This window comes from Macrobrachium nipponense, chromosome 14 (assembly GCF_015104395.2).
Source record: "Macrobrachium nipponense isolate FS-2020 chromosome 14, ASM1510439v2, whole genome shotgun sequence".
NCBI classification, from domain to species: Eukaryota; Metazoa; Arthropoda; class Malacostraca; order Decapoda; family Palaemonidae; genus Macrobrachium; species Macrobrachium nipponense.
This window is the reverse complement of record NC_087207.1, coordinates 64,470,930-64,484,258: the sequence shown is the minus strand read 5'-3', so window position 1 is coordinate 64,484,258 and position 13,329 is coordinate 64,470,930. Positions and strand designations below refer to the sequence as shown.

Genomic DNA, 13,329 nt, shown 5'->3' with positions numbered 1-13,329 from the left:
CATAACAATGAGACATTTGTCAAGCACAAATTCCATACTCTGTATGTGCTTGAGAGACAGTTTTGATAATTTCTTTTTTGTAACTTGTGTATTTACCTATTCGATATGCCACCCATGAGATTATATGATGCTAGAGGCAAGAAGTGCAAGCATAAATCTTTGTCCATGCTAGAAAATCTTTATTTCATTAGCGAATAGTTTACTGTTCATTTTCCTCAAGAGATGGTGCTGATGGGCTTTGTTTACGGTTTGACGGCAACGGCGATATTGAAATGCACAGTGATAATTATGAAGCTACGAAATTTCGGATATGAAAGTCACCGATAATAAAGTGCAGATTCTGAGAAGTTTAGTTGTGTACGTATTTAGATTTATGATTGGGTAGGCTCAACTCGGGAATGTAGACTAAATGTGTTAGAGTACACTATTTTAAAGAAAGTTATACAGTATAAAGTTATAAAATGATGAAGCTAAAATATATGAGTAATAAAATGATAAAAAGCAGTGTCAGAACGTAGCTAGTAGTAGTAGGCTAAGTCAGAAACTAGGCTATTTATATGTGGAATTACCTAAAGGCTTCATTTTTTAGGGATGTATTTTATATTCCGATGTCAGGCTGCTGATGGCTACATATATTAATGAATTAAAAATACAATGAAATGCAACTTTTCTGTGATTCTCTTAAAAAGTTGTACAGTCTTGTATCCAATAATATTGTATGTATTCTCATATTATTGTTTCATAAAATACTAACAAAGCAGCCAATGTTTTGGTTTGGAAATCAGCTGATAGCGAATACAAGTTTAGTTTGCCGTGTTTAAGTTTTATTTTGCCGCATTTAACTCAGTTCAGAGCAAATTGCCTTGCTTCTAGTTAGCATAAAATATCTAGATCCTTTACTTATATGAGACAAGGTAATTTGTCATTAGTATACGACTTGTTTTAAGTCGAATTATGAATTTAATACGTCTCGTGAACTAAATTTTTTTTTCGTTAACAGATTGCTTTGGGCATGTTTATTGTGTAAAAATATTTAGTAATTCCGTTCGGTATTTTCACTTGATTTCTTCGTAGTACAAGCTTTACTGTTAGTTACATTACTTATCTTTTATCAGGTGTGAAAACAACAGTAAAATGTGTTCTTTCAAGACCTGAAGTTTTGATTTAAATTATTCTCGCTCAATTTTATCTACGGTTGTGTTTGATGGCATAAGTTTACTGGAGTTATATTCTTGTTGCTGATGCATGATAATAGTCATTAGCAGTGCGAAAAGTGAGCTGCGTGTGTGGAGAGGCGGGAGCTAGGGAAAAACTGTCGTATGTTCAACTGGCCACCATTCTTTCTTGCTCAAGTCGCTTCCCAGTTGTTTTAGTTGTGGATGGTCGTAAAGTCGATCAGTCGTAATTCGCATAGGTCGTAAGTCGACAACTAGCTGTGTTGACTTTCTTTGTAGCTCCACCTTCTGCTCCCCATTCGGTTCAGGAAAAGCGTAACGAGAAGTTAAAACATAAGATTAAAAATATTTTTAGTTCTAATACAAGTTTGTGACAGGAACATTCCATATCCCTCCATAGTGTGCTCTCTTTTTCGCCTTTTTTGCGTTCCCTGTTAGGAGTAAGGTGTTGGTGCCCTCGTCTGTTCGTAGCCCGAGCCTAGGACTGTCTTGCGACAGTAGGTAATGTCTGCTGACGGAACCAGGTCGGTTCTCGGGACGATGGGGCTCTGTGCCCTCCAATACCTACTTCACCCTTTTCATTGTCTAAATCTTGTTTAAAGCATTCGCCAAAGAACCGTTAGTGTTTTCATAAGGACCGTTTCGGTAAGCGTTAATCCTTGCTCCGTAGGCGATTCCTGCTGTCATCAACACCTAGTTAGAGTTGTTAACATGCATAGGATTAATAATATTTAATATAGGTATAGACAATTTTATTGAGAGCATATTCCTCTTTCTTCATAAGCTTGTGTTAATTCTTTGCCTGCTTTCTCTTCAGCTATCGGCAAATATCTTTTTACTGCCTATATTAATTTTTCTTTCAAGTCTACACAGTGTAATTTCTAAGATTCTCTTCAAGTTAGATATTATTCTAGCTTCAGAGCTTTCTAAGAAAGTTACGTATAGGAATGCTTTCAAGTATGTACGTTCGCTTTCGGACAAGGCGGGAGAGTCATTGTAACTCCTCTCCCACCGCCTCCCAATCTTTCCCATGTTCTGGCGCCTCGTTTTTTTTCCCTCAGTCGACTTGTGCGGACGTTGTTCACTCGTGGACGTAGTTGACTCTTGCAGACTTGGCGGAGTCCTGAGTCGCTTAAAACTGTCTTCCTTTCATCGAGCCAAGGGTTGCAGAGAAAGAACAATCCTTTAAGCTCTCTTGTTTACCTCCTGTCGGCAGCTGTCTCCTCCTGTCGCCCGCTGGTGGAAGAACAGTTTGAAATGGAGTTGGAGGAACTTGTTCGGACTTGTTGGCGTTTGTTGCAACATTACACTTTGCTGTATCCTCATTTTGTTGAGGAAAAAGGCCACATAGAGAACGCTTGCTTGTCTTTGCGTATTTTGGTACCCTCTAAATATTGAAGAGGAGAACCAACGCTTTCTCCTATTAGAGAGCATTTTGTAAGTTTTCTTATAATCGGACGTACAAATCTCCCTTTAGGTCCCTCTTGGCTTGTCGTCTTGTGTCTTATAAAGTTGCGGAGAGTCAAAGACCGCCTCTTGCCGTACAAACACTTACTGGTCCTTTAACCATCTTCAGTAGGAGGTTCGCTTTCTTTCTCTTCCATATGGGGAAATGAACTCGAGACCAGACATGCTGATGGAGCTTCAGTCTAGCTTGTTGAGTTGTTACCTTTTACTTTGCTACATTGTCTTGTCTCTGCGACAGCTTTGGTAGGTGGAGGCACCAACCCAGTGAGTTTGTGTCGCCAGCGGGAGTTTTAGTGAGGGAGACAAGTAACTTGTATTTGATGCTGCAGGGTAATGTCCTCTTGCTTATACTCACTCAGTTTGGAAGAAGTGGGAACACTTTCGCTTCCTGTCTGATTATGCAGCTCAGGTTAAGGCGATAAGGGATTATCTATTGGTAGTCTTGTTTTATACCTTTTGGGGATAAGTGCAGACTCAGGTTCTGGGATATGGACAGTTGCAGCCTCCTAACATGCATGGGGAGACTTGGGACCAGTACCTTCACGGTGGAGACGGTGAAGGGCAGTTGATTCTTTTTTGGTTGTCCTCCACTGGTTTAATCTCCCTCTTATAGCTTCCTTTGTCTTGAGCAGAAGTCTCTCGTAAGTCTTTTTTTTAGTAGGAGATTGTACGTATATAGAGGGAATGATGGTCCAAGGGTAATTCTTTGGGACGAGCTCCATAAGTAATTGGAGATATTCTTCGACATTTAGAGACTGAATAACAGGAAGTGTCTGCCCACATACTTTTTGGTTTTCTAGCATGGTTTTAGTGCCTTTCCAAAGAATGGTCAGACTTGTGGTACACATGCAGAATGTATTCCACTTGCCAATACATCCTCAGTCATGCAAGTTCCTTCAAGAAGGTATTGCTGTTCTGTGCACTTTGTTTGGGTTAATGTGCAGCTCTCCATAAGTTTTGTCAGGGACATTGTTGTCCATTGGTGGATGGTGTCGACTTAATCAGTGATTCAAGTTGGCCAACTCTGTCAACAGTATTCCAAAGGCCAAGGACCTGTTGCTTCTTCTGGCCCAATTTCTATGCAATATGTTTTTAATTCTCTTTGTCCCCATTCTTATCTAGTGATGTGGGGATGATACTTAATTATGCATGCATGTTGGTCAAAGATAAATAGGCACATGCTTCTTGAAGAATTTTAGGCCTGAAGGAAATTTCCTATATGGTAAGGGCTTTTCCTTATTAGGAAACATGGCCTCACCGGGGATTTTTTCAGATTATCATGCTCAATTGATGTACAGTTTCAGCATAAGAATTACGACTTCCAAATAACTTTAATTAAATTTGTAAGTAATCCAGAACCATCTCTGGCTCCAGGACTGTACGAGGGACTCTGTAACCAGGAATTGACCATTTTATTTTTAAACCTTAGTCCAGGTTTTGGTCTTTTCCCTTTGTCATGCAACACAAAGTTTAACTAGTGTCATTGCACTTTCATGCAACATAGAATGGTCAACATTACACTTGGTAAAACTTTTTAGATGTCAGGGCAGTGGAAAGACATCAGGATACTTAGCAGGTTTATTCCTGGTCAGAAACAAAGTCTTTGTTGGAAGTTTTCTGCTATGAGTGAAATGAAACAACATAGTTTGATCATTCATTCTGTGGAAGAACAGTGTTTTGGCAATTGGGGATTCAGGAAGAACAAACTGCCTACGAGGGCCTTTATATCCACAAGTTCGGCAGTTGGTGTGGGATTTAAGGAGCGCTCATTTAGACTTAGTAGCATATAGATGAACAGGAACACCCGAATGATTCTACTTCTTTGATGGCCCTCAGGTTTGAGCAGTGGATGCTTCTTTAAATTTGGCCTAATTCAGACTCTTAGGCCTGCCCCTCGTATCTACTCTGAATACTGTTGAGCAATTTCAAGTTCAAGAATTGCTTAGTGTCACCTGTAGAGCCCTTGTAGCCTCAGGGCAAATGATTTTCATCATTCCCAATGCTCTCGATAGATGTCTCATTCTTCCGTTAAGAGGAATTCTACTCTACTACACAATTCTATACATTTCCATTAACTTAGGCATCTATTTAACTGCTTGGAGATGCTAGAATGCCCCCTCCCAATAAGAAGATTTTCAAGTTATCTTGGGATCTGTCCTTAATTTAAAACTGCGTTGGCGTGGGACCAGAAGCAGTGGTTTGTGCATTGCTGAGAGTGCCATTCTAGATGAATTTTCAGCACCTGGAACCTTGTAGACATCAATGTTTTCTGTTTAGAGATAATAAGAATTTTCACTGTCTACTTCCAAAGCTATATTTCCATACGTACTTTCCTCGGTATTGCATCAATTACTTTTAGGCCTTGCTGAGGACCAGCACTGTAAGGTGTTGAGATTGAAGCCCCTTCATCTCTATATCAGTCTCTCTCTGGAGTTTAGATACAGGTCTAAACTTTATCTGAATTTACTAGGAAACCTTTTATTTAGCACTATCAGCAGTTAATAAGTAAATTTATTGCCAGCACCCTTCTTTAAGCTGTTGTAAAGGGAATGCTATTTTAGCTCTCTGCCTTAGATATGAGGGTGATGTTGCGACAATTAAGATTTAATCAGATAGGTTAAGCCTAGAACAACTTTATCATCCTTTTAGAAACTTTGAACATCTTTGTCAAAGGTTAATCCTGGAAGAGGCAAAGTTAACCTTTTGTTTTGTGGTTTAGGAAACATAGATGTCGTTGTCAAAGGTTAAGCCTTGAAGATGCAAAAAATTAATCTTTTGTTGTGTGGTTGTAGAAAACCTAGCTGTCTTTGCCAATGGTTAAGCTTGAGGGCAAATTTAACTTTTTGTTTTGTGATTTTAGAAAACCTAGAATGTATTGTGAAGAAGCAAAGTTAACCTTTTGTAATGTATTTTTTTAGAAACTTATAACGTCTTTGTCAAGGAACACAAGGTCTTCTGTGACGTATTGAATAGGCTAGTGCATGAGAACTAGCTCCATATCTTCTACCTTTATTGAAGGTAATCATTCATAATGTGAGCAGCAGTTGTAACTTCATTTATTGTTAAGTCAATTTGTCACTCCAGAAAAGGATTGATGTGGCACAGTAGAAGTACAATTCGGTTTTTACCCGCTCACTACCTTAGGTACCGAATAAACTCGTGAACACGCAATCTCTCATATCATGCGACCCCCAAATTTTCAGCCTAAAACAATGATTTGATAATGTATCACGTAACATGCGAGTTCAATTTTGAGACCAAACTACAATAGGCTAACCTCTTCTCCTCCTGTTTATCTATCCCATTTTCTAGTTAGGCTAACCCCTTTTCCTCCATCTCTTTATCTATCCCATCTTCTTCTGAAGTTAAAAAGAGTAAAAGAGAAAGCTAAAGGTATCATCAGTAATGTTATACGTACGTCCTTGTTATGTAAACGCATACAGCCAGAAACAGCTTATTTGCTATGAACAACTAAATCTGATAACTACCAACAGTTTGCATACATTGCAACCATCATACGATAGTAAAAAATTACTATAGTTATGTTGAAAATAACGTTAAATAGAATAGGACTGATATATTTCTATAGTACAGTGGTCCCCCGTATTCGCGGGGGATGCGTACCAGACCCCCCGTGAATAGTTAGAACCCGCGAATGTTTGGAACCCTATAAAAACGCTAAAAACAGTCTATTTTGTTAGTTAAAACTCAAGAAAAACCACTAAAAATTTTCATACTTGGTTTTTTTAATAGTTTTATCACAAAAAGTGCATTTTGTGATGAAATTGATTAAAAAAAAAAAATAACAGGAATTTGTGGATATTTCTCATAGAAAAATACCGTAAATGCGCAGATTTTCTGCGAGTAATGCGGGGAACATTCCCGAGAGAAATCTGTGAATGTGTGAGTCCGCGAATCCGGAGAACGCAAATACGGGGGAGCCCACTGTACTATAAATCCTCATTCGTTATGGAGAAAAGATCAGCAAGGGCATATAGTACTGCTAAATTTCTGCTAGTTGTAGCTGACGCTGAGAAAAGAATGTTCATCTGCTAACGACTTTTATCGTGCATTGGCAATATGGAAACTTGAGTATAGCACCATCAAATGTGACCGTAAACAAAATTTGAGAGAAATGTGTTTCAATCAAAACAATTTGGCATGAAAGAACACATTATACTGTGTTCACTCCGATAAAAGATAAATATGTAAAGCTTGTAGTATTCTGATGAAATTAAGTGAAAATATTGAATGCAATCTGTTGCCCTCAGCGCCATCTACTAACGAAAAATATAACTAAATTTTGTTCCCAACGATACGAATTAAGGGATATTTTGACTTTGAAACACTTCGTATAACGTAAAATAACTTTGTCTCGTATCAATAGAGTGTCTCGAGATTCATTTACGCTAACTAGAAGCAAGAAAATCGCTCTGATTTGAGTTCTTTACAGCAAAATAAATTTACCTCGCCATTGTCCTCGGCTGATTTCTAAACCAAAACATTTACTATTGCTATTTTTGTATTTTATAATACAACAATAGTAATATGAAAATACATACAATGTTATTGGATGCAGTGAAGTAAAGCATAACTTTTTAAAAGATCAATGGAAAAGATGCATATTTGTTATGTTTGTATTTTATCAAACGATACTAGCATATGAATATTACATATGCTAATTTTATATCTCGCATATGATGCGACCCCCTTAAAATTAACTCCAAAATTAGGTCTTCAAAAGTCGCTTGATAAGGAAGTACATACAGTATACAGAATTGTGCATGAAAACAGTAAAGCCCTGAATCCACTAAATACTAGTAGTGGGTAGTCTCTTACTGAACCGAAAAAAAGAGCAATTTTTGGGCTCTTTTGTTTAAATCCCGGTTTTTAATATTTTGAGGAGCGTGAACTTACAAATTTTGTAAAGGAGGGTACCTTTATGTCGTAAAGGTATTTATTTTAAGTTATTCGTTTTATAGGGCTTTTGAACCCAGGCACAAGGGTCCCTCATACCGCTGGTATTTCATTCTGGCTGAATCGAAGCAGTTTTCTCCACAAGGCTACTCTGCTGTATATGTATGAGAGCCTTGATCAGGTGAGAATGTTTTGGGTATCATGCAAGAAACCTTTAGCTCGAATGACTGAGCGGATTTTTGTCTAGCTGCACTACCCACCATCCTCTTCTTAATGTGGGAATCAGCTAACTTTAACAGTAGGTAAGATTCAACACAAATAATATAAATTTTCATAATAAAAATGTATTATTTAGATACTTACCTACTGTTAAAGTAGATCCACCCAGCCTCCCAACAACTTAGTGGGCTGTCAAGGAGAATTCTAACAACTGCTAAAACATTCGAAACACACCTTGTGGAGAACAGGTAAACTAGACAGTTAACCGGGCAGCCATTCGATTTTTTGTTTGAATGCCGTTTATTAAGAGTTGCGTTGAAGATGGCACGTTGTTAAACCCTGCCAATTATCAGTGGTGGCTTCCTAAAGTAAAAAAAATATACATCTTACTCATTCTTCATGCTGTGGATATCTGAAGAAAGAATTCCAATAAACTGAAGCTGCAGGTTATAGCTGAGGTGGAATAAAATGAATAATGGAGCGGGCATAAGCGATGTCCAGAACTGGCGAAATCACACTTACATAATGCATATTATTATAATCAAGTATTGTGCATGTTTTAAACCCAATTTTGTTAATTTACAAGAAAAAGTATCTCCAAATTACATCTCTACCAGCTAATGACAATGAAGATATCGATAGTAAAAATCAGCTGAGATTTTGAGAATATAAACAGTGCGAATGGCATATGTTGACAGTGTTTATGTACATATATGTATTCTTTAATACGTTTAACTTTTGCAAATGATAATTTTCTCTGGAAAATATTTAGGTTAATAAAGCTTTTTGGGTTTTAGAATTACGGATATAGATTGTAAACCTGTAACAAGTGAGAGCTTGCTCATCCTAACCTAAACATGGTAATTATCCACGGCAATTACAGTAGTTTTGTTTACGGTGTCAATAGTTGTCGCTAGTGATGAACTTGAATTACCTACAGTTTTTACCATTATTACAGATGTTTTGTTTATAGTGTCGATGGTTGTGACGGTAGTTAACTATTGACACACCTATTGAAACTTCAAGGGGTAGCCTATCACTGAAAATCCTGTCAGGATTTAAGGTTTGCTTTTCATACTGATATATAGGGTAATCACCTATGGTACAATCCAGATGTTAACTTTTCTATCATGTTGTGAACTTTTGATATAATTTTTTCATGCTAAGGAAATTTGATGTAATCTCCAGTTTACTATGACCAGCTAGGTATCTAAGTACAGTATTTCACTTCTTTGTTCTGGTATTCAGGAATTCCAGTTAATATAATATGCTGATCCCTCTGTTCTTTCATCTGAGCAGGTTGTGACAGCTCATCAGAATTGTCTACTTAGCACTCAGCAAGCAGGATTGATGCACAGTCAGGGCGCACTGACAGCTACAAAAAACTTGCTACAGCGTTGTACTTCTGCGGACATATCGACCCTTTCAAAAATCAACATGGATGATATCCCTTGGTAAGTGAATTTTACTTGTATACTTTCTTACTTCACGGTTACACTAAATTTTGTTTCCCTGAAATTAATGCTACCATGGATCTTCTAATTTGTATCCATAGTCTGTATATGTAGTTTTTATTCCTTTATGTAATCTGTTTCCTTTCCTGATATTTTGCCAACTAGTTTTACACATTTTTATTGTAAATGTGGTAGCAAGCAGAATCCTTTTGTATATCTTTCATCTGTAAACCCAGTTCTTTTGTGCATATTGAGATCTCTCAGATAAGAGTAGCATTTTTCTTCAATCTTACTCCATTCTTATTTAAAAATGCCACAGTTTAAGTAAAGAAGCATGTCAGTTTTAGCAAAGCATGTTTCTCCATTGCTAATACTTAGGACATAAAACTGTTTAGTGGTAATTTGATGCCAAAATTATCAAAATTTGTAATATTTAAATTTTTTACTAAAATCCTTTTTCCTTGATGTAGTTTCACTTGAGTCCTTATTTATTGTGGTTTCCTTTTTCAGCACAAATATCCAGCCTATCAATTTGGTATCTGTGGAGTTGAAAGAAGTTGCTTTGACTTCTGCTATTGGAGCCTTTGGAAGTGTTCAGTTACCTGAGACAATCACTCATCACCCATCACCAGTTATTCCGGCTAAGTATGTAACACCTCAAGTTTTTTCCCTTTTATCCCCATACACCTCCATATCTTTAATCTTCAATATTGCCATATCCTTAAATATATCAGCCAGTCATGGAATCATACATCCTTGGATTAGACCAAGTTTTGCACCAAATCAGTCACATGTCTTGATGCATTCCAATAAAAGTTTGATTTTCATCATGAAGCCTACTCCACAATTTAGTTTTTATTCCCCATGTTTTGTCAACTTATTCATTGCATCTCTCACTGTTCCATCAAGCTTTATCTTAAGCTTATACAGGCAGTCCCCTGTTATCAGCGGGGGTTCCGTTCCGAGGGCTTGGTGATAAGTGAAAATCGGCAATAACTGAAAATCAGTTTTTTTCGGTGCCGATAACCAGATTTTGGTGCCGATAACTGGTTAATGGTGCCTCTGTTAAGTATGTATCGGGGCAAGTACATACTCTCAGCTCCAATAATCGGAAATTGCTACTAGACAAGCCCCATAAAACTGAATCGCTTATAATCAGGGACTGCCTGTATACAACTTGTTTGCTTTACTCAGTAAACTTCTCACATGAGTTTTTCTTAACAGAATCTTACTCCCTATTACCTAGTCATTTTCTTGTGTATTTTGCCTCTCAGTCAGTATCGTACACCAGCCTTATGTTGGCAGGCTCCCATTGTTATTGCCATTATTATTGTTTAGAATAATTAACCATACCAAGTACTCATACTATAAGGGGAAGAAGACTGGAACAAATTGCATTATTATGACCCTTTACTATGATCATTTTCAGGGTTGAAGAATATGAAGATGAAGACCATGATGTGCTACACAAAAGTGTAGCAGGAGCAGCATCAGGACCTGATTCTCCCATGCGAATTACTGTTCAGTTCCCAAGGTTGAATCAGCAGAGTTGGTTGATTGACCACAAGCAAGGAACAAGTGTAACGGGCTTTACATCCAAGGTAGGATATTCCTCCACTGAATGTGAAAGTACTAAAGTTATCATTATGTATTCTTTCTTATTATTATTATTGTTATAATATTAAAGTTAGGTGTCAAATTGCAACAGGTGCAACTTACAACAATCCATGTTTATGACAGAGGCAAAAGAAAATTATGAAAATAAGAATATAAAAAAATATTGAAATTTACGAAACGGGCTGCAAGCAACGCTTACGAGTTGCAGTACCAGCAACACATGTAAAGTAGGCCACATACTAGCATACATTTATATCCAGCATGGCCTATGATCATACAATATAACCAGCCACTCCCCCCAGCCACCACCCCCCCCCCCCCCCCCCCCCCCCCCCCCGGCAGAAGAGTCAGTCAATCTTTGTTTGCCTTAAATCCTGGCACCATTGTTGCTTCTTAGTGGATGTAGGGTCGTTGAGGTATGTTTCCAATACAGTCCTGTTTCGTCAACATAAAAGATTTCCTCTGGGAAGTACCCTTCATCAATGACAATCATGTGCAAAGCATCCTTAAATTTAGTGGCTCCTTCGACATTAGCACTTGCTACTTTGCTGATAATTTTCACACTGAAAATTATAGCGGTTTTTGAAACGATGTAACCATCTAGCACTTGCTACAAAACCTTTGTCTTGGCTAACTTCATGTTTTTTCTTTAGTTCCTCAAAAAGCTTGTGAGCCTTTGTTTGAATGGTCAACAAGCTGAGTGGCATATGATTTTGTATCTGATCCTCCATCCATGTGACCAGTAACTGTTCCATATCTTCCAAAGGCCTTATCCTCTTCTTGTTCACTCTCGACATGGTTTGGAAGTCACATAAAGCTGTTGGTCCCGTTGCTGAATAACCACTGGTTCCATGAAATGTAAAAACACCATAGAAACAAACAAACTTATCTTCTTCTTTGATATATATTTGTCGAGTGAACTGAAGCAAATGGCTTTATAGCATCCATTATCCGTTTCATGTCCGTAAGGATGGTAGATGCTCGTCACGTGTGATTACCATGACTGCCTTCTCAGAGGCACGCTGGTTGATAATATACATTTATGCTCCAAAGTGATGGAATGCCTCTTTTATTGCACTACTAGCATGAGACTTGGGTGTTTGGCAGAGATACTGCAACTTCATTACACAAATTTGAGTCTAAAGAGTTTAATTCTAGTCAAACATGCAAAATTCACAAACAAACACTGCCTTAATTTTGCTTCCTACACAGCAAGGGCAAGTGAAGTCGTCTCAGACCTAGATGTACCATTCCAGCCTCTTGGGCCATTGGGCCACTGTATTGTACACTTTATGCTGCGTGATTGTACAGTGCTGCCTGCACCCATCGCGTGCAACATTTAAAAAAATTTTCAAAATATTGTGGTATCGGCATTAATTGTTAACCCCATCGCAAAATTGAATTATCGCCCGAGAGGCAAATTATCATAACTTCAGCACTACCTGTACCGAGAGTCTAGTCTAAAGCATAACATGAATGATGCAATACTTGCCAAATATAATTCACAGTAAGGGAACATTACAATATAAAAAGGCAAATATGATTAATTCTGATTAAAATAATTTATATAATTATTATTGTAAAGAATAAGAAAGTTACTGTGTAAGAATATATTCATGGTAGTAAAACCATGATCGGCTGTAGGTAAAAGGAGTTAAGTTATGAGGTGTGTATATATACTGTAGACTGAATTTCAAATGCTTTTTTGAAACATTTGACATCTGACATGCATTTAGAACCTAACCCCATTGTAACTCGATGCTTACCTGTATTATTAACGGAAGCACCTAATTAAAATTTCTCAATGCATTAACATACTTTTATAATGTTGTGGTTCTTGTTAAACAAGATTGTTCATTTTATTACAGGTTCAGAGGGTAGGAGATTCAAAGTGCACCGTTACTTCATGGCTTAGTAATTTGCAGTTATCTGGAACCCAGGATGAGGAAGAAACTGTCCCAACTTCTTCCAGTATTGGGAGTTTTGATCTAATGTCAAATTGTGGTTCAACACCTGCGCTAACTTCAGAGAGTTCAAGTATTGAGATTGTGCCTAGCCATTTTGATTCAGATAAGGTAATAATGAATAGATTTTCTACATATTCTTGATCTTTCCTGGCCAGAATCAATTATGTTGGAGTTTTTATGCTTTTTGACATTTGAATACTAAATATGAGACTGAGTGGTATGTGTTACGTTATTAGGGTCCAGGGAAATTTTTTGTGAAAACTTTGAAACAATGTGCAGTTTCTTTGATGTTCTTAGAAATAGAGTACCAGAATATGCCAGTGTATTCAGGATAGTACCTTAATCCCTCAATTATCTGGATTCACATAATCTGAAACTGTTATCTGAACACATATATAAATTAATTTCATTAAGATTTTAAAAAGCAGCTCTTTGATAGGTGACAATGAGTAGTCAAAGGAAATGTTGGTAATATTACTTACACTCAGAACAGGCTGAGAAAAGGTTTTGGGG

General features: G+C 37.4%; 1 protein-coding gene across 1 annotated transcript in view; it reads left to right on the top strand.

Moving 5' to 3' along the window:
* Positions 1–13,329, top strand: part of LOC135226568 (nuclear receptor coactivator 4-like) — a 70,939-nt gene that overhangs the window by 21,753 nt on the left and 35,857 nt on the right. Inside the window, 4 exon segments of the mRNA XM_064266251.1 lie at positions 9,078–9,232; positions 9,743–9,877; positions 10,662–10,833; positions 12,718–12,924. Of these exon segments, the coding sequence (XP_064122321.1) occupies positions 9,078–9,232; positions 9,743–9,877; positions 10,662–10,833; positions 12,718–12,924 (669 nt within the window).